The sequence below is a fragment of the Emydura macquarii genome, unplaced genomic scaffold (assembly GCF_026122565.2).
Source record: "Emydura macquarii macquarii isolate MOO-44397 ecotype Brisbane River unplaced genomic scaffold, CSIRO-AGI_Emac_v2 contig_691, whole genome shotgun sequence".
Taxonomy (NCBI): domain Eukaryota; kingdom Metazoa; phylum Chordata; order Testudines; family Chelidae; genus Emydura; species Emydura macquarii.
The window spans coordinates 1,814,028-1,841,240 of NW_027130828.1; the positions used below are offsets into that span (position 1 = coordinate 1,814,028).

General features: G+C 40.9%; 1 protein-coding gene across 4 annotated transcripts in view; it reads left to right on the forward strand.

Moving 5' to 3' along the window:
- MAPKAP1 (MAPK associated protein 1) overlaps nucleotides 1-22,137 on the forward strand; it is a 139,551-nt gene extending 117,414 nt beyond the window's left edge. For 3 of the 4 annotated variants that reach the window (XM_067541676.1, XM_067541679.1, XM_067541677.1), the window contains 3 exons: nucleotides 4,298-4,435; nucleotides 17,285-17,382; nucleotides 20,659-22,137. In XM_067541676.1, coding sequence (XP_067397777.1) covers nucleotides 4,298-4,435; nucleotides 17,285-17,382; nucleotides 20,659-20,784 — 362 coding nt within the window. In that variant the 3' untranslated portion in view covers nucleotides 20,785-22,137. Of the gene's footprint in view, nucleotides 1-4,297; nucleotides 4,436-17,284; nucleotides 17,383-18,663; nucleotides 18,818-20,658 lie in introns of those variants that run through there. The other variant, XM_067541678.1, reaches the window with a different exon arrangement.
- The last annotated feature ends 5,076 nt before the right edge of the window (nucleotides 22,138-27,213 follow it).

Here is a 27,213-nt window from a genome sequence, read left to right on the forward strand (position 1 = left end):
GAAATATACATGCTGGACAGGAAACACTGGACTGTACAGAGCTCACACTCAAAAACATCCTTCAGGATTGAGTAAGAGTACCGCTTCCCCCAGCACTCCCATTTTAAGTCTAGGAAATCTCCCTCAAACTGGTAGAACCTTCCTCAGGGGAAGGATATTTTTAAGTGTGGCAGGGCCCCAGCAGTAATGAAAAACACCTTAGCACAGTTTTACATTTGTTCTATATTTAGTAAATTTAACAGTAAATGCCCCTTTTATTGTGTTGTTTTTTTGGTTTTTTTTGTTAATAATAGTGTAGAAGTGTCCCTGTAGGTTCTTCTCCCAGATGGTGGGAAGCCCTGGCCTCGGCCAGTTATGGTCACTGGGTGACTTAGACACAGGCCCCAGTTCCTTTTTCTTACCCTTTGGGGTTTTCTTAAGTCTCTTCTGATGGGGGATCAAAAGGAAAGTTAAATGTCCCTGCGCACTTGAGAATAGCTTCTTCCCAAAGCCAACTCAAAGGGAAAAGGCCAGCACTACCTTCTTCTTCCAGGGCTGTCTGTGTAGCAGTTTCTGAGGCGTCTTTCTGAATCGGGCTCGTGCTCTCAAGCCTACCCTGCTGCGCTCTCCGTAGGATTGGGATGGAGATGGCCTGGTGGGAGTCTCTCCTGTGGCTTTAGGAGTCAGTTCAGCACTTTGCTGCTCAGGGTGATCTCTTCCTCCAGCTGACTGCAGTTTCCTCCTTTTGAAAGGCCTCCTGCCTGCCAGGCCTGGTTGATGGTGTCAGAGAGGCAAGGTTTGCCCTGCACACAAGGACTCTGGCACCTTCCTTAGTAGTGTGGGGTCTACGCGCCCTGTAACAAATAGGGTTTATGGGTTTGTATATCATTTAATAAGTGCTCTGCTGCAAAGAGTTTATGAAATTTGGCTTTGGAGTAATGCCCTGTCTAAACCTGTATAGCTTTATGTTTAATGCACAGCTGTAAACAGCTGCATTTGTAAATAAATCAATTTTTTATTATAACTGCCTGTACAAAACCACCAGTAAGGAAATAAACATTTTAAAAGAGCTGTTTTGATTATGCAAAGCAGGGTTGCTAATGGTGGCTATATTTGTAAGAATCTGTCTACACTTCCCTTTGATTTTCTGAGAAACACTGCATCTGGTAAGGCTTGTGAGAGAATCCAATACTGGATTTATCCAGAGAGCTGGGAGGAACGCCCAGGAATGTATATACCTGCGTGTAATTCTTATTGATGCTAAAAGGAGTTATATAAATATAGAGGGAAGAAATAACCACTCTGACTATTTATTAGAGCTGAAAGCTTTAGTCACAGCAGTCACAGTGTCTGGGGTTTTATGATTAACTTGTGTCACATTATAATGCACATGCACCATATTGTCAACATTTCTACTTAGTTTCCAGCATGCAGTAAGGAAAAGATGTATTTATTTATGCACTATGTTATCAAAACTAAAGGAGGCATATTGATCTGAAAAATTATTGCTGGCAAAGTATGTCATACATTGGGGCAGTTCCAGACCCCAACAAAGAAAAGAACAAGAATAAAACAGTATTGCTGGGCTGTTGTATCTGTACAATTTGTTTTGATAAAATGGCTGAATTAAAGAAAACTAGAGAGAAGGGTACTTTTAACTTGATTGTGACTAAATTCAGACTGTAAAACTGAAACAGCAATAGCTTTATGAACTAGCTAATACTTAATGGATTTTTGGTTCAAATACATGCAGATTGCAAGCAGAATAACACAAAAAAGAACAGTGTTGACAGACTGTGCTCCTATGGATGTGTGCAAGCTAAAGCACGTGATGCCGAGATACAGAAATAATAGATGAAGTATACAGCAACAATTTGCAGATAAAAATAATAGAAGTTAAAGTGTATTTTACATGATAAAGAAAAGATGAAAGAGGAGGAAAGTCTGTTACATCTGAGATGGTTACAAAATCCATGCTTTGTGAAGTAGCCTCTGTTGAAAAGATTGATGCAATGGGGAGTGACCTTGGCTTGGAGCAGGAGCTGGTGATGTATGTATGAGCATCTCTCTGCTAAATGGACCCAGATTTGTAGCACTAATATACATGGAAGCCCAGAACCAAACTCAGTATGGCAATAAATCAACAGCCACTTTGGGTGTCATTTCTGGTTTATATTCCACTATTGTTCTATCACTTTAATTCATGTCACTATCATCTGTTCATCTGGAACAGTTTTATATAATTTTCCAGTGGAGTTACCTGACAAATCGTATCAAATTAACAAGGTACATTAACAATATTGACTGACTGTGTGAATTCTGGAGTTGCAGGACCATAGAATGAAAATTTTAAAGCTGTTTCCAGTGGTGGTGGTGTTTTATTTGTTTTAGGAAGGGAGGAAGAAAAGGGTTATTTCCACATAAAGGATTTATTTTGTAGAATTTGTCTTGACTTTTTCAGGCATAAAAATAAAAACTCACATCAACAACTTCAAATATTGTCTTCTTTGAGCTGCAGAAAATGGCTAGATTTTGGACAATTAATGATTACATTGAAATAAAAAATAAAATTGGGTTATAAAATTTTTCTAAAATGAAATCTAATAAAATGGATCTGATGATATAGCTGCAGCCCGATCAAATTATCTAGGTCTATCACTTCTAACATCAGTTGGATTCTTGGCATTCTGCCTAATTGAAACATGGTATCTCTGATGTGAGGGATGTCTAAGGATAAATTGATGCATTTGATGAATCAAAAAGTAAGAGTTGTTTGTGGCATTCTGTAAACCATATTGCAACGACCAGGGTTAAAATGGAGGTTACCGTATATTTTGTGCAAAGTACTGTAGCAACATGTATGCTATGCTGTGTGCATCTGCCTCTTGCTATCTTTGCATTTTGGTTTTACAGTTGAATAAAGTACAAATGAAACAGACTTTTAAGTATCTCGGGGGGAGGGGGTTAGTTTTTGAGAGGGGAGAGGTAGTTTTTTAGTTAGTTTTAAACTAGCATCATTTTTGTTTGTTTGTTTTATTATCTCCTGTTGGAATAAGTTTTCCTTAGACTCCCGCCAAACCTGCATAGCATTTTCCAAACTATATGAACCAAAGGCCTTAGAAGGGAAAGGTTATCTCTGCTAGTTTCCCAGAGAAGCAGCGGCAACGTTATTATTTTAAATACTTTTTATACGCTTGTTCCATTTTCCCTATTTCATCATGACCTTGACTTATAACTCATGACCTAAAAATGTAATTACTTTTAAGGCTCCACACAGGTCTCCCTATGAAAGGCGTATTGAGAGGCTTGTTCAGTCATGTCAACAGAGAAACCTTGTAATTGTAACTAAACAATGAGCTCCTGTATTCTTCAGTGCAGCATAGCAAGGCGGTTGCTTTGTAATACTGTGATAAAGACTGCTATAAATTACAGTGTATATCCCAGAATAGATTCCAGCACACTGGTAACTCTCCGCTTGCTCCTTTGGTGTCTGATCAGTGGAAAGGCTGTTCTTTCACAAGTTCAGAAATAAAATTTGAAGTGATAATATAGTTAACATTTTCTAAAATCACTCTCCGGATTTGTCTGTTATCTGATTCTCTGTTCCATGTTCTTCCCCTGCAGTGTTAATGTACTGTGTGTGTATGCAGGTCCACTAGACACACAGTAGTGTAGTTTGCAGCCTTTGGGGGAAGCCCATGTCCATAAATAGGAGAATTCTGTGCCAGCAGCTACAGAATCCATTACTTGCTTTCAAAGCTGCCTAATTAGGGCTGGCTCTAAGTTGCCAAGAGAAGTGTAAAAATGCACACAAGTCTCCAGGCCTGGACATCATCATTTGGAAGAATCTGTTTAGATAGCATACAAGGTATTGCTACAATACTACCAAGAACAACAAGAGTCCTGTTGCACCATTGCTACCAATGGATGTTGTCTTCTGTGATAGTAAATATATGTAATAGTGGTGATTTAAAAAAAATAAAAGAAGATGCATCTTTATATAAACCTTATAATCCATTTAGCAACTGTTCTCAGAACTGCTGTGCTTACATGTTTGTGAAACGTGTTTTACTTGACACTTTTTTTTTTTTTTTTTTGCCAGAGTGCTTTTTTTTAGCAAGCTAGGCCAATATACAGGTTATGTATAGAGTTTGATAATTATTTTGCTTTTGGCTTCAAACACTCCTGCTTTTTCAAAAAGCCCAAAAGTACAATATACTTTGATCCTACATAAGATTTATAAAGCGTGTCAAATGGTTGATATGAAATCACTTTACACAGTCCTCTGTTGTGGCTTTTTATCCACTCTGATTCTCAGGTATCTCTGGAGACAAGGTAGAGATAGACCCTGTTACTAATCAGAAGGCCAGCACTAAGTTTTGGATTAAGCAGAAACCCATTTCGATCGATTCTGAACTCCTCTGTGCCTGTGACCTTGCGGAAGAAAAAAGCCCAAGTGAGTAGTGCTTTTTATTTATGTTCTCTGCTCGTCCCTCTCTCTTGCTGTATGTGCTAGGTGCCAAGAGAATATATTGCCACTGTGTCCTCTTCTTTCGATAGGTGTGTTTTAGTCATTATATAAAATTTCTCAAATCAGACTTGATTGTATTATAGTAGAGGGTGTTATGTACAGATACCATTTTAATGAGTGGCTTTTCAGTGCTACTTAGTGTAGACTGAAGGTCTGACCCCATTTAGAGTATTTCTTGTCCTGGCATCAGTATCCACCAGTAATGTTGCATCAGGAAATTGCTCTTTCCTGTGATCCAAGGTTTAACTTGTTGGCGGTGATACATTTTCCAACATTATTGCACTTGCTCTTGAAATTTTATTGTAGCAGCCCCATGGGTAGCAGTTTGAATTAATTTAAAGAACTCATGTTCTTAGAGGTAGATTTTAATCTCAAATGTACACAGTGTATCAACACATCCCAAAATAGCTGCAGTCTGAGGACAGCACAGCTGGGATCATCACCTGACTCAGAGAATTCAGCTTCAGCAAAACAGTGGCCATATTTAAGAACCAGGGCATTAAGGAATTTCTTTGGTAGTCGGAAGGCATACAGTAGACGCCAGTGTTTCACCAAAGTGCAAAGTGAGGTCTGGGTTATGCAAAACACAGGTTGTGAATATAAGGACTGAATGTTTTGCTTGATTGCTTTGGTTGAATGCTGCATGTTAGTATTTGTGCTAGAGCTGATTAAAAGATCTAACGGGATGACAAGCTGCCTGTGCACAGGTGAAAAATAGATAGTGGCCGGTAGTGACTCCAAAGCATAACAGTGATGTCAAACCCCAATGAAGGTATACGTAATATCGATATTATTACAGACCAGCTTTGTTTGATGGCAGTAAAAGACTCTCAAGAACATTTACCATTGGTGTGGCAGTCAGATAGAGAAAACCGAACGTGCACCTATTAGGGTAGTGAGTTTGTCACGTTTCTTTGGAGGGGTGAAATTGTATATGCCACAGATTTTATTTAAAATGGTGCTAATGTTATGCTTGCAATCACCACTTCATTCTCCTCCTGTTTCTGTGTCTGTGGTCAAACCAGTCTTTCTCCCCCATTCCTCCAGCAAGTTGTCACTGCACTAAGTGTGAGTGTGATCCTGCAGGACAGGTTCCTCAATGGCCGGGCAGTCTGAAATTGTCTAGTGTTCTCTGCAGAACGCTCTAGAACGTAGCTTTAGCAGCAAGACTGCCCACTCAGCACCAGGTACGACAAAGTCTGTGATTCTTGACCAAATGCTGAAAGGCTGGACTTTCAGCTAGGTGTCGGTGCAGTTGCTGCTGTTACAGGTGAAAACAAATGCACCGGTAGGTTTGCACCCATAATTTCAGGGGTAAAAAACTGTGGTTGCAAAATTGTGCACACACAAAAATAGACTGTATCTAAAAATCCAGTCCTGAAAGTCTAGGTTTTTGTCATAGCCTTGCTACCACACTAGCCTAGCAGTCATTATAGATCCCTGAACCCATTTTGCATCCAAGAGATCTCATTTGGTGTACAGTTGAAATGTTGGGGAGAATCTCTTTGGACTCTCAGCGTTGTAGAGGTAGCACATGCTGCTGCTGGAAAGGACACTTGTGCCCAACCACCACAAACGGCAACCGCCTCCAGAGAAGTAAGGAGCCAGCAAGATGGTGGCTTGGAGTAACAGGCATTAAAGTGAGGAAGGCCAAGGCTTCCTAGCGGCTGCACATGGGGTATAAGGCAACCTTTGCAATACTGGGGATTTTGTTCCCTTTCTTTCGCATCACAATCCCTACAATTTCCATATTAAAATAGATTTTATATACTTTGAAAGGTTGACATCATTTTTCTTCCTGAAATCTGCGCTGCTACCAGGTCCAGTAAAGATGCCCCAGACTGCATTATTTTAGGGCAATACAAGAGACTTGTGGTGTGACATCCCAGAATGATACATTCTGGGGCACTCTGAGTGGCAGCTCAGTGTCTATTGAATTTTAAAAGACACACAGTTATTTCAGCAGGGCAAAGGCGTGAAACTCACTATATTTCCCAAGTTTTGTCTGTGATTTTTATCAACATAGTGATATATGTTTGTAGCAGAGTTTACATCAAAAATTATTCTTGGGACTTCCTTGAATGAATTATTGCAAAGAAAGGGAGGCTGAGAAAAGATAAGATTTTTGAGTTCTGCAATATATTTTGTTTCCATGTTTTTATCTCTTGTAACACAAGCGTGCTCCATCTAGTCTTTCAGAAGCACACTGCAACATATAACAGTGGTTATACAGTGCCTATACAATTTCACTGTGTGAAAACATACTGAACATTTTATTAAACTGACTGTTTTCTGTAGACTTTAGAGTTGGGTTATAATAAAGTTGTTCAGTGCTCTGCTAAACTGACTTGTCATATCTCTAAACAGAAAGAGATGGTTTTCAAAAACTTCCAACTATGGCTAGTTTTCATGTTTATGCAGAGTGCTACTATCAAAGCAGTTTGGTCATTGTGATCAGTGTGACTGAAAATGTATGCCAAAATTGCTCAAAAGTATGTGGATAACTAACATGGCTAAGCATTTGACTGGTTACTGTGTCTTGCAGAGTATGGAGACCATAGAGTTTGCAGGAATAATTATTTGAAAAGATGTTTTAAAAGTGGTGTTGGGTATGGGGGGTTAGTAAAGCTTCCTTTCCTTTAAACCCAAACGTCTCACGGTAAGGCAAGTTCATGCAGTGAAGATTTATAGCCATGCCCCTGTGAGTAGTAGTGCAACTTTACAACTTTAGAGATCAAGGTTTTGAATACTTACAGATGAATTTTGAGAGTTGCAGTGAGGAGTTGAAACTTCTTTTTATGACAAGTTCGCAAAACTTAAGGCTGCAACTAACTAACTAACGTCAATATGCAAATGCATACAACTGCTTCGAAACAGCTTCACTAGCTAGTTTGTTGCTAGTGCTGGTGATGTAGCTGGCATATCTGGGAAGTTGTGTGTGCCCTTGTACCAGGCCAGGGTTAGTGTCTTATTTCCAAATTATGAATTCAGACAGGGAGAAGAGGTAATGGCCTTACTAATTAAACCTAGCACCATTAGAATCTGCAAACACTGTATATATAAAGTGCTTGTTTAAATCAGATTCAGTCTGATTATCACAAAAGATTCTGCCGGTTTTGAATCTTGAAAGGAAGCATCCTATCATTAAGAAATAAGATTTAAAACTTAATAAAGTAGCTATCATTTTTATAGCTGAGAAGAGCTCTGTATCTCAATTAAGTGTACATAAGATAAAGTCTTAAGGAAGCAACGTAATAGATTTAATACAATTATATCCCCTTGCAATAGTGTAATTTAAAGGAAATCTGATTGTGTTATTGTCTTACATTATTTGATCAAGGTAAAAACTTCAGTGCCACAGACCATTGTCTATTTTTAAAAAGTGTACTGTAAGCAACGTGTGGGCTGCAATCGATGCATGCCGTTTCTGTCCCTCTTAAGGTTTAGGGTTACCAGGTTACCACATCTGCAGAAAGAGAACAGAGATCAAGCACTGAAGTTTTGAGGGGATTAGTAGTTTCAAGATAGGCCTTTTGGTAGAATTGAGGATAAATAAGTCTGGTGAAATTGTGGTCTCCAAATTGATTGAATCTTTTTTCCATTCCTAAATACTTGCCAAGATCTGCAGAAGTCTGTTTTATTTGCTAATTAAATTCAAACTACTGAATGATGCTTTATCATCCATATCTTTTTATTAAACTAAAAGGATTGCTGTTGTTAGATCAACTAGCCTTAATACTAAGGTAGGTTAAACAAAGGCATTTTGCTCTATAGGTCACAAATATATTGGTAATTTCAAGTTGTAATTTAATTGCCTGCATTGCATGCTGCAGTTTAAGATATCCTTTAAATTCTTATTCCATTGTTGCACTGGGGCTTTACAGAATGTTAACCCGGTAATAGACAAAAGGCCTCCCCGTTCTATGTCTTGCTATCGAGCGGTTCTGCATGACTAGTTAAAGAAGATGGCAAGAAGATTAATGAAAGCAGCCTGATACAGAAGGGGGTAGGTACCTTTGCAAGACTTCTAGCGAGGAGATATTAGAGCTGAACCAGAGCTTGGCTTTTTCTTTATCCTGTGACCTTTGAACCTGCCTTACTGTGGATAGCTGCCAACAGAGCCGACATTTTGATTGATGTTGCTACACAAGTCAGTCTTTCCCATTGAATTCCACATCTGCACGAAAATAGCTTTTCCAGCAGAATTCATACTGGCTGTAAGTGATAGCCAAATTGATGGCTAAAATGCTTTTATGTAGTTTTCATTTAAAAGCTAAATGTATTTGATGTTTTAATTCAGTATCGGGTTCCTCCAGATTATATACATCGCATGGTATTAAATTAATGATTTAATTACTGGATTATGAAAGGAGTATATTAGAAGACCAGCTAAAAATCTTAATACAAAGCATATATAATGTGCTGTTTAAGTATGTATAACAACACACAGTCAGTTCTTTTAGAACACAGAGTTCTGAACACACAGCTTCTCACTTTTGTTTAAATGGAATATAATGTTTAAAAGATTTCTTTTAGCCAGTGCATTTTTGCCATGAACATCCTGTGCTCAGATCTGTACCCAGCACCTTCTCACCAAGTTAATGTAATATAGCACATTGTGCCCTGGATCCCTTCAGTGGAACTAGGGTAATTACACACAATATCGCTTTTGTACAGGTTACCAGAGTTATGATCCTTACCAGGGATAACACGACATCACAATACACGAACCAAGGCAATAGCTTCTTGAGCCGATGACCAAGAGGTAGGTTTAGCTGAAAGAAAGTTTGACAAAAATAAGTCTTGAAAAGACTGTAACTGTAAGAAATAATAACAATTGTAATTAAGCATGGACACAGTGGTTTGCACCCGTAAAAGAGATGGCTAGAGGTTGAAATGGGTGCAAGTGGAGGTGTGAATAATTACACATGTGATGTTGTAGTTGTAATTGTGCCTGCATGACACTGTGGGCTCAGAATTGTGCTCAAATCATTGGAGGCCAGACTGGGACCTGGCTAAAAATCAGAGCTGTGCTGATTTACTGACCAACTGCGCTCCATATGTAGCATGCGTAGGTCAGCCGCTGATACCGCTTTTCTTGTACCACCTGCAGGTCACTCCATGTAGGGGTGGCATTAATTGTGTAAGGCTTGATCCACCAGAGAAAATGGTTGGTTGCAAGGCAAGTAATAGGATTTTGTTCGTGCCTCTGAATTAATGGCTGGCATGGTGAACAATTTACTGTAGCAAATAATAGAGACTGTTTGTGGTGAGCGGCCCTTGATGTGTGATGTATTTCAGGTTCTATATACACAGTTATAATGTTTTAGCTGTGGATTGTTAATTTAAGGGTGAGTCTTTTTTAATAAATTCAGTCCTGTGATGTATTAGCGTAAGGTAAGATAAACTCCTGCCTGAGTGCAAAATAGAGCTTCGCTTTAACTCATTAAATATATCCGTTATTGAATAGCCTTCTCGTAAAAGTACTCTGGAGCCCAATCAGGAGCGTGCATTGCCTCATCCTTTTAACAAATATGTTTCGTAGCCCTATTAAAAGGGGTCTTCATCTACCCTGTCAAAGCTAGTCTGCTGGGGTTTTTTAGTTTAATTACACTATCCAATTAAAACTCCTTGCTGCATTTTGATTCGCTTCTCCTTGGGCTTGAGTGGATATGACATTTACAAGGCTCGCCTTTCAAGCAGACAATAGTGTGATTGATGAGGTGCAGACGCAATGAAGGAGGCGATTGCCATGTGGAAGCACTGCTTAGTGCATTTTGATTTATTTATCATCTCTTTCCAAAACAAGGTTGCTGGTGAAGAGGTTTTGGGCAAGCCTGGGTTCCACCTCAGTTTTCATAGTTCGTGCAAAAACCTTTATTCGATTTCTGCCTTTGATATACTTTCTGAAAGGATAAAAACTGAAGCAATGCCAGCGGTGTAAATAGCTAGCGTAATGTGACTTGATGGTCACATGCAGCATGCGCTTAATTGCAGCTCTACTTTCAAGGATCCTGGAAAGGAGGCTTCCACTATCATAATGTTTCATTAAACAGGGAGTAATGGGATGGAAAGGGCCTGAGCTATGGAGAAAGCGTACTCAGAATATGCTAGTCTCCAAAAGAACTGAATAAACCAGAAAATGCACAGCTGCCCATTTTAAACTTTGTTAATGGGCATCATATTATATTCAGGTCAGTCATTCTCACCGAGGTCATTCCTTGTCATGAAGTGTACTTTACAACAGGTATGTTGGGTGAAATGTCGGCTCACTGAAATGAATGGAAGTTTTACCATTGACTCCAGTGGGGCCAAGATTTCACCTGTAATTTCTGTTGTTTTCATTGCTTCTGAAATACGAATCTCTTTCTAAAAAATGCACATCTCCAGGGTGAATACATCCAGTTAAATAAACATAAGAGCTGTCCAGATTATATCGTTACATAATACTACAATATTTGCATTTAGTCGCTCCCAGAGCCTTTTCAGGGATCAAAGCACCATTTGCACTAGGCGTTATACATGGATATCACAGAAAAATAGCTCCTGCCCCAAAGACTTTGGATTAAATATGAAGATTATTGGGGAAGATCGCTCATGTCGTATTACTCCACTTGAAATGTTTTAAATACATGCACGCATGTGTATACGCACACACACTACAGACATATTGACTAGTTTATATTTAACTCTTTATGGTCCCTTCTAAGTTTGTTTTGAGCAAAGAGAATGGAGGCTTTGGTCCAGTTATATTATTAACTTTTGAAATAGTGAAAAACTTTGATAACGTCAAATGAAGCCATAAGTATTTTTTTCTTCAGCTCTTTTATTCCACTAATAACTTTTTAATTGTTGATTCCTGCCTTCTTTCCCTGCAATGACAAAAGCACTCATCGAGGTATAATGAAAATTTAACATACATTTTCATTTTCTTAGGTTTGTTTTCTGTTTCCTCCAATTCATGAATATTCTTGTTGTTCTTCATCTAATTGGTGAAGAATTTTTGCCGCTCAGATGGTGCATAATTTTTAAAAAGAGTAAAATTGGCAGTTGTTGGTAACATCTGAGCTCTGGGGAAAAACGTTTCCACTATGGGCAGAACTGGTGAAAAATTCCTCATAAAAGGGCTTTAATGTCTTTTTCTATCTAATTGAAAAGCTTCTCTCTCTTATGAGAATGGAAGCAAGATGTATTTTTCAAAGCTTTTATCTATTTTTCAAAGATTTACTTGTATTTTGCAGAAATTTTAGGAAAAATTTCCCAATTACTGTAAAAACTGAAATTCTTCAGAATGTCATAGCACTGCACACAAGCATTCCAGGAAGTGAAATTTGACAGCATCTCCGCTCTAGCATGTAAACAGGATGAAATAATAGAATGTTCTTTAAAGAGAACATGTGTAAATAGCCATTTGTATGAGTCAAGTATATTTTCCTTATCCAACAGCAGGGGGTACCGTGAAAACATGGCAGCAAGAGAACTGACTCCTGTTGTTACAGTGGGTCAGACCAAGCGCTGAACATCTCCCAGTTTTGAGGGGTTTGACATCCAGACCTGAATGCTGCAGCTCAAGCCCCGTCTCTTTAGTGCTTATCATTTAATTCATTTCTCTGTGATCTCAGCATAAAGGAGGGAATGGAAATGCAGAGATGTTTGGCTGGAGTAGAACTTATTCATTTCAAACATAGACATTAAAAGGCAGGCAAGGGTTATTTAAAAGAATTGAATATAACCAAACTGTTCATAGGAGGCCATGCTATCTGAATTCTACAGATGAGTACAAGAGTGCTCATTTGTCTTCAGATATTCTTTATATAGAAATATAAAAATATTGAAATTTTTATTGATCTCTGAATTATCAAGGGTGACATGAAGAAGGTTTAGAACTGCATATCACATATTTAAGTACTCTTGGAAATGGAAATCAATCCATCCCTCACAATTCATAAATTCCATCTGGCCAGAATAGTAGCAAAACAAAGTGCCAGTTGATTGTTTCAATGAACTAATATTTCACATAGTGAACAGTACAATGTGGACATGGAAGCACATAAACATAATATTGTAACGCGACTTTCTAAAGAAATGTTTTTTGGGGCTATTGTTCTCTAAATCACCTGTCAGAGAGTATAAATCCTTGGCATCGCCTATATTGCTGATTATACAAATACTTTCCTACCAACCAGCTATTAAATATTTATTCTAAAATGTGGAGGTAACTTTAGTGTTGCCATTTTATTCACCATATGTAGCCCCAAATCGCTGGGGTTTCTTTTATGGGCATGGGTCCATTTTGTTTCACGTTCTGAAATTTGTGATGTCTCAATTGGCACAGACGTTCTGAAGCTGGGAAGCAGGGCTGCCATCCTGACTGATGGAGCATGAAGATAACGTGCAGCACCTGTGAATGCTCCAGTCGGCTGCTCTAGGGGAATGGGCCTCATGGAACAAGCTGTAGTACGGTTAGGTTGCTCTGTCCACCATATGGTTCTGGTTTCTTTTCTGTGCAGTCCATAGCATTTTGTGCTGGGCTGTCTTATTAATTTTCTCTATTTCATGGAGAAACCCAGTTCTTTTTATGGTGTTTTCAAGAGACCTTCACACCACAACATAAACTCTTCATTCTCAGGGTAACCAATTACTTGTTTGTTTCCATGTTATCTAAAATGCCTCTTTTAAAAATATGACTCAGTGCTGTGAGTGGAGAAACAAGGTGACACTGGGCATAAAAACGAGGCCTCTCCTCCTTGTGCTCCTCCAGGAGAGCTTGGGGGCAGCCAGACATCTCTGTGGTGATGGATTGAACTCTGCCTCCTGTTACGCAGCACAATGCTACTGTTATTGACATGTATTGCTCTGTAATTGTCATGGAAAAGGCTGATTCTTTAAAATAAAAAAGTAAGTGCTTGAAATAAAGTTCTATGTTCTGCTCCTGTCAGCTGTATTAATACTGTAGCTGAAAAGAAGGAATAAATTTCAGGTTTAAAAAAGAAGTGAGGGTACTGGGGAAGGTTTCCCTATGACTCTGGCCTGTTTTTCATATTTCAAGCAATCCTATAATCTCAATTATTCTTTCTTATTACTTTATTTTGTTGTTTGGTATTATTGCTTATCATCTACTCTTGTTAATAGACTGTAGGGCTTGAGAAAAACACATTGCTAGTGATTCTTTTAATTCTTTATATAATGTGTAGTTTTTGCCTCTACATTACAAAGTAGAAGTAGTGATTTAATGCTGTTGCTCCTCATTGAAGAGATAGGTGTGCGTGCAAGAGAGAGAGAAGAGAGACGCTATGTTTGCAGCTTGCACTGATGGTCACGTGTTTTGGAAGGAAAACAGGAGGAAAAGCCCTTAAATGGTGGAAGGAGTTTTGGTCATTTGAGCTGGAGACAGGGTAAACTCACCCACGCTCCCTCCCATGGTCCTCCGTGCAGCCTGCTGTGCAGCTCGCGTTAGGCCAGGAGTTGCATGTTCTTGATCCACTGGCCACACCATTGTTCCATCCCCAGCCTCCCGAATTCCCCCCAGGAGGGCCTGCTGCTGTGGTTCCCTGTGGTGTCCTGCTGCTTTCTGCACAGCAGAACCGCTCCAGTTGCACTGTACTCAGAGCCTGCCATGACCCTGGGAGCTTGGAGGAAGTAACGTTTAAGCAGTCTGTGCTCTGGGACTGTGTGATGCCCTGATTGAACAGGGGAAGAGTTAATACAGGTTCTCTGAGTGCTTGCTCATGTCAGTTCCAAGCAGGTGTGTGCACACCACATGCACAGTGGCTGGAAGGTTTTTCCCTTAGTGGTATCCAGAGGGTCAGCTTTGGTGCCCTCTGGAGTCATGCCCTCATGGCGCTGTGTATAGGGCTCTGCCGACCCCCACCTCTTCAGTTCCTTCTTACGGGAACATCGCTCTTCTCTTGCTCAGCAAGCTCTTCCCATACGTACCTGTGAATAGTTGTTTTAGTGCCAGGACGATGGCAGCCTTTGGCACCTCAACCTTCTTCACCTCATGGCGTGGAAGCTCCATGGCTGAACCCTCTGGAACTAGCTCGCTCAGAACCTATTAGGGATGTCCTCCTTGGCAACGGAAAACCTTCCCTAGGGGCCACTCTAGCTCAGTGGAAGAGATTTTCAATTTAGGCGTCTCAGAAGGGCATCCCACCTATGCTGTCTTCAGTACTCTCTATCTTGGACTATTTGTTACAGCTGAAGCAACGGTGTCTGTTGGTGTCGTCAGCTAAGGTCCACCCAGCTGCCATCTGGGCTTTTCACCCATGGGTTGCAGGCTGTTTGGTCTTCGCTAACCCCGTGGTCAGCCTAGACAGGCTATACCCTCATATGTATCAGCCAATTCCCCAATGGGACCTTAACCTTGTGCTGTCAAGAACTGCTGCTAGAACTGCTACTTTAGTCCCTAACAACATGCTTGCTCCTCTTGCTATCCTGGGGAGTCACCTACTTGGAATCGACATGAGCAAGCACTTGAAGAAAAAATGGTCACTCACCTTCTATAACCGTTGTTCTTTGAGATGTCTTGCTCATGTCCATTCCAAGACCCACCGCCTACCCCTTTGTCGGAGTCAGCCGGCAGGAAGGACCTAAAGAGGCAGGGGTCAGCAGGGCCCTATATACAGCGCCATGGGGGTGCAACTCCAGGGAGCACCAGAGCCGACCCTATGGATACCACTAGGGGAAAAACCTTCTGGCGACTGTGCATGTGGCGCGCACACACCTACTTGGATTGGATGTGAGCAGCACATCTGGAAGAAGAACAGTTACAGAAGGTTAGTAACCGTTTTTTCTGATACTTTGCAACTACTGACTGTTAGCAGTAGTATTGCTATTACAGTGGTGCCTGGAAGTCCCAACCTGATAGGAGCCACGCTGAGCTGGGCACGTACAGACACAGAGTATAAGCCAGTCCCTGCCCAAAAAGCTTTCCAGTTTAAATAGACAACATAGACAAAGGGTGGAGGGGAAAAGAGAGGCCAGAAAGGTGAAGTGATCTTCCCTGGTCACACAGCCAGTCAGCGGCAGATCTGCCAATAGAGCCCAGGTCCCCTGGTCCATCATCCTATCCTCTGGGCCATGCTGCTTCTACAACTGCAAAATGGAATCAAGCAGTCATTTGTGTTTTGTGTTTGAGAACTGCTTGAAGATGCTTTGAACACCCCAAAATAGTCTAGCTACATGGTCACAGCCCACTAGCAGGGAGAATGTACCATTTGGACAGGAGAGACACAAACCTAGAATGAGAAGTTCCAGGTGGGACCAGTTTCGGGGTATGTGCATTCTCAGGGGCTATGAAGAATAGCCAGTTACCACCAGTGAACAGAGCCCTTTGGATTCTTGGCTTATAGTTTCTGCCATATTTTATATTTCCTGACATCAATTTGTGTAACTATATTCAGAAAATTCCAGTGTGTAACATCACCTTGTCCAATAAAAAGCTGTGAAAGTTGATAATTTACAAAGTTATATCCTGTCTCCAGGAATAGCGTGTGTGTAGCTGCACTGAGAATGTTAAAAGATGCTGAACTCAGTCCTTAGCAGTAGCCAGCTATGAATACATTAACATACTGATTAGCCTGTAGCTGAGAATTCCAGCATTTTTAATACCACCAAAGCTTCATTTGTCAAATGATTTAAAGTTATTTTTAATTATTAGCCAATTTTTCAGTAATTTATATTCATGATTAGTGCATCATAATGGTGCTTAATTAACATGCCATGATAAAATACCGAGGTCTCAAATTTGTTGGCCACAGTTTCCTAGCATGTATCAATTTATTTTTGAAGATCTGAAGAATTAGATAATGTAAATAAGATTGCAAATAAGACTTCCTCCAGGAAAGAGGTGAATTTACAGTAATGTGGCTGTTACTTTATAGATTAGTAACGTTGACCTTTGAACTGAATACATTAAATGAAAACTGATGAAAAAGCTTACATACAGAATGTATTGAGTTTTAATTTTGAAACCATTTATGTTCATATGGTAAAGGACATTTTGCCCTCCTGTGAGTTCTCTCATGGATTTTTGTTAAAATTAGGACTTCTGTCCTGTTCACATTAATTTAAAGGTCACTGGTTTCCATGCCATTGCCACTAGGCCAGCCACAGAGATTTGCCTGTCTGCCACCAGAATGTTGCCAATTTAATCACTAAAACTATTTTCATTGGTTCAGAAGGGGACAGGCCTGTCACTCAGATGGTACATGAATAAGAACCACGACTAAGTTTTGATTTCAGATATCCTAGAATAAAGAGCAGGGTTTGTAATCTGAAAGATCTGTTTTGCAATATCACTGCTACAGAAATTTTCCCTTTGAAGTTACAGTACTGTTTTATTTTGCCTTATGCAGCTGGTTATTTTATTTTTACAGTGATAATTCTGAAGTTAATTGGCCTTTAATCTTAAATATAACACTTATCCCCTCCATGTGATGATTATCCAGTGGATAGTTTCATAAAGTAGTTCTAATGTGGTAGTTTAACTGAAATACAGTCTTGGACTGAATGGGGCCTAACTAGCCATTTGATAGATTTTTGCATTTCCTACAGTGGGGAAATGAACTTTATTGAAGAGAGTTCAGCTGCTCCTGTAAGCCACCACTTGCCTTAAATTGAAATGACATGAGAAGCCTGTCAGCATTTCATTGCTTCCTTCTGTTGTGCGGATGGTATGCTAAGATCACCATCTGTGTTTTTCTTCTGTCGAGCACATGAGCTTTGGTGAAACTTTAGAGGAGTATTGTGAACACGGTATTTTTTTTTTTTCAGGTCATGCAATATTTAAACTTACATATCTAAGCAATCACGACTATAAACACCTCTACTTTGAATCAGATGCTGCTACCATCAATGAAATTGTCCTGAAGGTGGGTATTAAAATTTAATATAATCCAGATTTCTACGTATTTTATTGTTCATTAGAAGACAGAAAATATTCAGAAGATTCTCAATGCCTCGTAGATAATGCAAAGCATAAGCAGTGCTGAGTGGCTTTTATTTGGTTACTACTCAATTTGCTGGACTTGGATTGGATCCATTTTTCAGACAATCCAACAGGAGGCTACAAGTGTGTATACAATATATTTTGCTATAAGCAAAGATGTCAGTTCTCTGTGGAATTGGAACCTACCAAATTTTTACTTTGTCAAGTAGTTTTCCTTTAGATTTGTAAGGTACAAGAAACCAGCCAGGTCCCAGATGCATGTGCCCTGTGTTTAAATCCTTTTGAAGTTTTTCTGTCCTCTATGGATTTTACTAACCAGGACATACAGTGTGACTGGTAAACTTTTACTATTTGCTTCCCACAGCCTCCTCAGAATCATTAGAAAATATGTTAATGTTGGTTGCAGTATAACCTGTCTTCAGTAATTCACTAGGAATTTGTTTCCCATGCTAGCCAGTTTGAAATCCAAGCCATGGAGGATGTTGCCCTGTGTCCAATGACTAATTCAAAAAAATATTACGGGCCCTTGCAATATTCCCTTCCTTTGGGGCAGATATTCCTGTCTGGCCAAGGTCAGCTCAGTGCAAGTGTGGTGAGGAAGACAAAGATGGTTTTAAATGACCTTATGCTCCCCCACACTGGGGCTAGCCAGGAGGCAAGTTGGTCCCAGGTCAAAAGTATGCCTGGCTGGCCAAGAGACAGTTATGGCCGCTGGGGATCCCCAGTGCATGTAGATTCCTGGGTCAGACTCCTTTCCTTCTCGGAATGCTGGGGGCAGAATAGGAGCTATTCCAGTGGCTTGATGTCATCTGAGGATCACCCTGTGCAGGGAGAATTCTCAGAAGACCGCCTCCACCAGATTTCTGGCGGCTCTGGACCCTAGAACAGCACAAACCAGACATAGCAAGGCTGAGGATCTGTCCCTATAATTGTTGTTAGGGCCACAGTTTGTGTTCCCGTGAGAAGTGCTCTCCGAGTGGATGGGTGACCAGAGAGTAGCATAATCCATGCTGATGGTTAGAGGGTTGTAAGGAAGCTCTCAACTTGAGCGCACGCGCAGAGTAGAATAGAACTATTCAGGAGCTTCAGCTACTGAACTGGGGTCTGAAATGAAAACTTCCACCAGCACTTTGTGACCACTGAGTTAACTTCCCTGCCCTGCAGTGAAGTTGCTAAATAGTTCATTATTGTCTCCATTTTACAGGTGATGTAACTGAGGCCCACACAGCGAGCAGTTTATCCAACAGAGAGAAACTTTAAATGAAACCTGCAAATAAATCACTGAGCAATTGAATCAACTTCACTGCAGTAGCAGATTAGTTTAATACAAGGCTGGCAGAGTGCTTGACAATAGCGCTCTTTGAACTGCCGGGTACTTACGCACACCGGGTGAGCACAGGGAAACCAAGCATCACTGGGAACGGTGAAGTTATTTAATAATTACTTTCAAATAGCTTCCTGCAGCTTCTCAGTGGAGTTAACAAAAGGAACAGAGTAGGAAAATATTTAAACAAAAACTCCACTGCATTTCAGGCTTTTTTTAATAGCCAGGGTTAATATTATTCAAAGATTTCATGAGGAGTCAGTAGAATTATAAGCCTGTATGTGGCATCAAAATAATGTTATGGTCACAGATTGATTCCAGGTTTATGATTTCAAAACAGAATCAAGCAGAGGATTGTAATTCTGGCAGGACAAACTTCTCTCCTTGTTCGATTTACAAATGTTTTCTCAACTGCATGTCTCAACACAAAGAAAACAATTTTTTCCACCCCAATATTTTATGTTTTAAGTATATTTTATCATAACAATTTGCTTTTATAATGGCTTGCTACAAGCGCAGGTTGATTTACTTTCCGAAACAAACCACCATAATACTATTGGAAGATTCAACTTAATTTTCTGCCATCTATTATTTTTATAGCAATTTAAAATTCGAAGTGATAAGTTTTATATGCCATTCCCTATGCTTAATGGTATTTTCTGTGTAAAGGTTATAGAAGTGCTAAACGTTTGACATGTGATAGAACATCTTAGCTAATACCCTAAGAGACGGGTTTAACTATTTTTGCACTAAATTCATAAACTTTTACAATGGAATTTGTATTGATACTTGTCTTAAATTAAACCATTCCACTTCAGAACTCTTGATATATCCAAAAGTCTTTTTGGAAGGCTAAAAGGACAGACTTGATATGAGTAAAATGAATATTCAGGACACAGATCTTATTGAATACAATGCTATCTTACCTCTCTGTACTTATATTGTAACTCGTTTATACTGAACATATTCCTGTTTCATGAATAAGTTACCAGGTTAAGCCTTTATTTCTTTCTCATTCTGCAAGTGTTAGAAGATGCAGAGAAATGTTCATGTTAGGTTCTTAACATGATCAAGTGACAAAGACTAAGGCTTTATTGACCATGAAAACTCACTATTTTTTTATGCCTTAAGCTGTAATATGCAATGAAAGTGAAACACTCTACAGTGCATAAAATTGTGCAAGTTTTAAGCCACAGCGTATTAACCAGCTAATGGCAGACCAAAGGGCATTTTTATCTTTTGATTCGTGCATTAACCTTCCATTAAAATTATCTCTGTGATTATCAGAAAGCACTGGAGATAATAAATTTAGTGACTAGTAGGCTTGTTAAATATCATTTAAAAATGCTTTCATCAAGTAATATGTGCCAGAATACATGGCAAGTATAAGATTAGCTGAGTATGCAAACATCATAAAGAGAGAATGTTTTGTATGAAAGCGGATAAAACCTTTTATTGAAGCCTGTTAATGTATTAGACCAGCACTGTGGGTCTTCATGACTTACTGCATTCATCTGGCAATTTGGCTAATGAGTGGCAGAACAACAGGGGTCAAGTGCTGTGAGCCTGTGTACTTTTATTTTATCTCATGTAGTCATCCTTTCCAGGGATGGTGGAAGGCTGCAAGCAGTAACATTACATGGCCATTTTTGTAAGGTGAAAAGAATGGAGGGTCAGCAAGCCAGAAATGAGAAGAAAGCTCTCCTGCCTATGGGGTTTGAATGTTCTACGCAGTTCCTGTCTTGTTCTTTTCATTGGCATCACCCTGGGGACGGGGTTAAGTGAACCACTGTTCAGTGATGTGAAGGGTTTTGTGTTTTCAGGCCATTCCACCAGAATGTGATGGAAATTAAACTTTGTTTATGTGTTTTCCAGGTCAACTATATTCTAGAATCCCGAGCAAGTACAGCCAGAGCAGATTATTTTGCTCAGAAACAAAGAAAACTGAGCAGGAGAACAAGCTTTAGCTTCCAGAAGGAGAAGAAATCAGGACAGCAGTAACATGTAGCCTAGAGCAAAAAACTGTCTGCACAATTCGAAGAAGGAGAAGCTCCCAATAGCCTGAGACAGGTGGGAGCCAGAACTACAGAGTTCTTCTGCCAACAGCCAGGAGTAGCCAAGGAAGAGAATCATTAATATACAGTTTCTCATGGTGAACAGATTACCCCACTTTGGTTATGGGAAGTCTCCCTTATGACGAAAACAAAGAGCCATATCAGCTGGAAGGAGGACTGTGACACTTAAAATTCCTTTGATTAGAAATGAGGAGGATGTAGGCTGGCATCATTTAAGAACTATATTATGTACAATCACAAGGAAAGATGTGGTTGCAAATTATTTCACAGCCTGATAAAAATAAATTACCTACATCTGTTACACACACACGCACACACACAGGTATTGCTTGTGACATGATCAAATTTCTAAACATGAAATGTATACATTTTTACTATTAATAAACTTGTAATCTTTCTCAAGATTTATATGATGCAGTTCTTTTGAGGGGTAGAGTTAAGCTACAGCCAATTATGTCCATGGTTTAAGTCCAGGGGACAGTGGTGTAGTCACTGCACAGCAGTTGATTCTTGAAGAAATATTTATACAGTCGAATCTGGTTTTCTTCAAGCGCGTTTGGCAACTGCATGAAGACATCTTGTTGGAAGTTATTTACCTCCAGTATACGTTGTATTTTGAAAACCATGGCAGCATTTCTGGAATGGAAGGCAGTGAGTCTCTCTCCTTGGATATGGGGTCTCCAGGAATTGAGAGAGGCTGAATCAACAGAGAAACTCCTGCTGAAGCTGAGGATCTGGTCTGACGCTCTCACAGCTTTCAGCTGAGGTTTGAGAAATAACTACCTTGTCTTTTGTCTTAACATTAGTAAACTTTGTATAAATAAAAATGAAGACATAATTTGTCCTGGGATTTGTAACTATTCCAGTCTTGCCCATCTCTGAAGAGTTTATATATATATGAGGATAGCTGCCTTTTTGGTTCACCAGAAATGTCTTTTATGAATTTCTGTATATTGTTAAAGATAGAGCTCTGTGAACCTGTGACTATGAATTTTTTATCAAGTGGATGCATACGGCTGTGCTAAGCACACTTGGCAGGATTCTTCATGTAAGAATGAAGAATAACCTCCTACAGAAATCCACAGCACAAACTGATTTCTGCTGGTTAGACCAAATATTTGCTCCATGTTCTACTGCCTTGCAGTGAGATTGACCTACAGACAACCTAACCTGTTACAACTCCTTTTTCTTTTTGTATTAAAAACTTTTTTCTCTCTGAGCCTTAATGTATTGTTTAGGAATAAACACTAAGGCAGATAAGTCTATATTTTGTTATTCATACGTTGCATTAAAGGTCTCAAATTTCTAAACTTTTAGCTTGTTCCATCAGAAGACCTGTGAATAGAACTCCTGGAGGAGCTGTGGAAGTGCATTTCCCTTACAAGAAGCATTCTAATCCTCCTTGCTAATTGGCAGCAAAGGCCTTTTCTTACCACATTACATTTGTCTTCCATTACTACAGTGCTCTACAAAGTCAAAGGGACACAAATATTGTACACTTTGGTATTTGCTTTTAACTATTTATATGCACAAATGTAGCAAGAAACAGTGGAGAAGGAAATAGCAAACCATGCAATGGAAATGGCTAATTTAATCAACTTTGTGAACGTGCTCTTTGTCAGCCAGGGTTAATTCTTGTAACTGAGCTGTAAAGTAGCCTGTGATAGTAAGAGAAATAGCATCACTTGCCCATGGTGCATTGTTTTTGATAATGGTGATACTGTTGTGCAAGGGCTGGTGAAGCAAATTCTGTTGCTATCTATCTAGATATAGTTACCGTGAACAGGCACTCAGTATCTGCAGCAGTTTGCTTTTATTAAAACCTCAAGATTCTGAATTAATTAAAAAATATTAAAAATGTTCACATTTTCAAACCCTTGTGTGGGTAGCCAATCAGGTGTGTACACAAACGTTACAATCCACACCTGCACACTCCACGTGTGCTCCACTTACGGGGTTTGTGTCCACAGAAATTCTAGAGTAAAAAGGTTTCTCCTGCAAGCTACTTGCAGGTGGTGCACAAACAAGTCAAGTTTGGGGGCCCTTAGAAAATATGGCCCTAAAATTAAGTGAATAGATCCTAAGCCCAAAATGGACCGTGTGATCATCCAGTCTGACCTGTATAACCTGGGCCATACAATTTCCACAGCATGGCAACACTGTAATCCCCAGCTACCATGAGTGTATTTTCTGTGTGTTTCTTTTCAGCGGAGACCTGTCACTAACTGGTCCTGTGACACCATAGGTCCATGTAATGGAAATCAAGGATTTCTAACGTTCTTTTCAATCTGAATTGGGACAAGCTGGGAAACACCGTTCTCTAGTGCAGGTCACATGGGTGGCAGGTAGCAAGTGTTTTTGTAGCCTAAAGTCCAGCTTGAGTGTTGTTTAACCTTCAGCTAGCGTCAGGAACAGACAAGCAGAGAGGGGATGGCCTAGTGGTTTAAGCCTCAGGATTGAAATACCCAAACTCCCTGAAACCATAGGATTCAAATCCCAGCAAGGCTGCCCTAGGCCTTTGTCATAGCAAGGCAAAGAATGCATGCCCACAGTGGTGCTTCGGCAGATAATGCCAAGTACATGGCCTCGCAGCTCCTGGGAGGGCTCTGCATAATCTTCTGCTCACTAAGGTGATTGCATAGGAGAGAAACTCTGCAGAAGGTGTGAGGGCAGGGGTGCTGAATCAGCTGACAGACATCACAGCCCTTCGGACAGTCACAGCTTCCTTCTAACATGGCCAGACACCACAGGCGAGATACGACCTGACAAAGGCTTTTTCCGAGGCACGGGGGAGGACCTTCATGGGTCAGAGGCATTGACGTTCTGCCCCAGCTACCTGAGAAATCCTCTGTCCCTGTGCAGTCAAGGCGCCCAACACGGCCGCCGTCCCCTACAACAAGATTATTGACCAATGGGGATGACTTGTAAGTGAGGCAGAACTTGCACAGCCGCTGGGTCCAGACTCTCTGCCACAGACTAGAAGAATGACTTCGCATTTTCAAAACTAACTGCACAACTCACTTCTTCCACTGGTCACCCGTACTAAACACTTCACGTATATCCCCACTGCATACAGCCACGCCACACCACACCCGCGCCACCTCTGGCACACACTCAAAAACTCATAAACCAATGTCTCTTTTTCCTATAAGCAGGGAAGGGAGAGAGGGAACACATGCCAGTGACGTGTGGTTCCAAGTACGTGGCAGGTGCTCCAGTGGGATGAGAATGGGGACTCAGCGGAGGACGTGGATTGCTTCCAAACTGACTTGCTCCCAGGTATAAAGTTACTTTACTTTAGAAACTTCAGAGCCAGTTTAGTGTAGGCCCTGGCGCTGTAAGGCCTCCCTAAAGTGTGACAGCTATGGGAGCTGCAGGAGGCCTTCCCTTCTCTGAGCAAACATTTCTGCTACTTTACAGCTTTGGAAAGAGTTAAAGCAGGGCTCGTGATTGCAATTTGTGCACAGCTGAACACAAATCCATCACAGAGTGGTCTGTCCCTGGTAGTTGCAGATTTAATTGATTCAGATGGGCATTCAAGTGGGTCAGAAAAGCAAGCTGTTCATTCGATGCCTTGTTACTAGGTTTAGGCAGAATATTGTAGCTGCTGTCTGATGTGACAAGGATGACTTCTCACTTAAGTATGTTGGTATTTATTGGGTGCAACAAGATTTTTTTTTAACTGACTGTCTTAGGAGAGAGTGTTCAAAGGTGCACAGCCTACTCGTGTGCTAAGCTGTGTACGTGACCACTTGCGCAGTCAGGTGGTAAAATTTACACATGCAAAAACAAAAACCAAACCTCACTGTCATGCACACGTGCCAGTGCTCAAGATGCAACCGCACATACAGAGTTTCATGTTCACAAATGGAAGGCTGCCATATTTTGGCATTGCCTCTTTTGTGTAAGACCCGTGCAAAGTAACCATTTGTGGCATCCCAGTCTGTAAACAATACCTCCAACCGACCATGAAACAATAGATTTGTACCGGTGACTAGGGAGCATCGGCGCAATACAGCCATGCTGATGAAGCATGCCAGCACTAGAGCGTAGTCATGTCCAGGACAGTTTGAAGTATGTAGTTTTTTAAAAGTCCCCTTTGTGAGCAACACAATGCCTGATTCTTGTCAAAGGAAACATCACGCTTATTAGTGATAAGGAGGTGTCGTCGCTGCTTGTTCTAGGAGGAAGAGGGGCAGAAAAGTCAAATCAGCGTTTGTGAAAGCTTGAGTCCTGTGCCCATCTTTCAAAAACCGGGCTGTTACTGCCTGATGGTTAGTGGGCTGACTCGGAAAGTTCTGTTTGCCTCCTGGCAATATGTCGCTTTTACTATGGCATGAATTGCAGTGTCCCTGCATGCGAAACTGCTTCTCTTAACTGGCCCAGCCTTTAGCCCCAAGACTGCCTTCTCCTACTGCTTTCAGGCCACAAGGAAGCTCACTTTTCTGGCTCATCCATCACAGATTATGCTTTGGGAAGGTGTAGCTGGGTTAGCATGCACATTTGTACATGCACTTTACGTGGGTATTTGGGGGTGTTTGCAGATGGAGTTTTGGCACCAATTATATTTTCATCAGCAAAAGAAAATCCTCTTGTGCGTAGCAGCTTTCAGAGTCTGTCCCTCAGCAAGTTTCAGTGGGATAGGTGCAACTGTTTTACTTCAGAATGATCCTTCAAATGAGTCTGTTCCATCACTGTCCTGCCAGCATCTCATGTAATGTGCAACCAATTTTTAGTTTTCCCAATGATAAAAGATTCTTCTTCCCAGCATTTAATTTTTGGCTTTGTGTGTTGTGCTGTACCAGCCCTCCCTGCGGTCTCCCATGCAGTGCTGCCAGCTGTTAGGGTGATGGCTAGGTGGTTCCAGCTGCAAGTGGCTTGAAATAGCACAGCAGCTTGCAAAAATGATCATGAGCAGAAATGTGCTTCAGCTTCATCAGCTGAAAAAGAGGTGGGGGAAATGTAGCTGATCAGCCACTGAATGAGTCACCTGGAGATGAGCAGCGGCAGGTGTGCAACGCAGTTAACACTCGCCCACCCCACCTCCTCATCCTTGAAGAAAGATTGCAGCTGGTGCAGGCACCAGAGTCAGTTAAGAGTTCACATAGACCACTTTAAGCTGCTGGGGACAAGGGCAAAGCTCATCCTTGGGTAACAAGGGTCACCCCGGGGCCATACTGGCAGATTCCGGCAGCGTTGTACTCGGCTGTCTTCATGACCATGAGGCATTAACATAGCATGCAACTCATCAAGCAAGCCGCAGTATTAGACAAATGGATACCTACAGCTGTCCTGTGATCAGCATCTTTCAGAATTCATGCGTGGTGAAATCCAGAGCTCTGTGCAGAAAGCCAGCACAAGCCCTGTGTGCTGCGTCTATCTTGAGGGACTCAAATGGGACTGTAGTGGTACCGGCCCACTGAACAGCGGGGATTTCACCGTGTCCCAGGTCGTCTCCTGAGATCGCCCACCAACATGTGCTGGAGTTGGCTGCTGACCTTCTCCGGACTAAATGCTGGCTGGCTTTAGAGATCTGCGGACTGCTTGCTCACCCAAAGTTAATAATGCTGCTAATCAGCGTGTGGACTGTACTTATTGGGTGCAATTCTGGGCTCCTAACCCAGCCGCAGCCATCCATCATTTCTGGATAGCTGGTCCTGCTTCAGTTGAGCTGCCCTCTGAAAGCTTCATTTTTGTGTCACTGCACCAGTGAGCCAATCCGCTACAGCTGGAAACTTTTTGTCCACAATGTCCTGCTTCTAAAAGCGGGCGCTATATCCCATGGCATGCTGCGACTGAAGCGCTGGTTGGCAAGAGGCACGCAATGCAATTGCTAAGTGAACGTGCTTTTTCTTAGCTATCTACATTCCGAAGAGTCACTAAGTGTGTTATAGTTCCGGGGGGGGGGGGAGCTGTGTTAGTCTGTATACAGCAAAAACAACGTGAGTTCTGTGGCACTTTAACGACTAACACATTTAATTTTTGTAGGCATACGCTTTCGAGAGACTCAGCTCACTTCGTCAGCTGCAGAGGCAGCATGATACAGTAAATAGAAACACAGATAAACAAGTGCATAGCGAACAATGGGGGAGGTGTATGAAAGCTTCCCCGTCCCCCCATTGTTGTCTATGCACTTGTATATCTATGTCTCACGAAAGCTTATGCCTACAAAAATTAAATTTGTTAGTCGCTAAAGTGCCACAGAACTCTTGTTTTGGTTTTTTTGTAAGTGTTTTATGACTGCATATGCTAAAAATGTTTGCGCTGCACTCTTAAGGTGACTAAAGCATTTATCTACGAGCTTTGCAAAAGAATAAAAAAAACCTAATAAATACATGATCCGTAGTGTATTCCT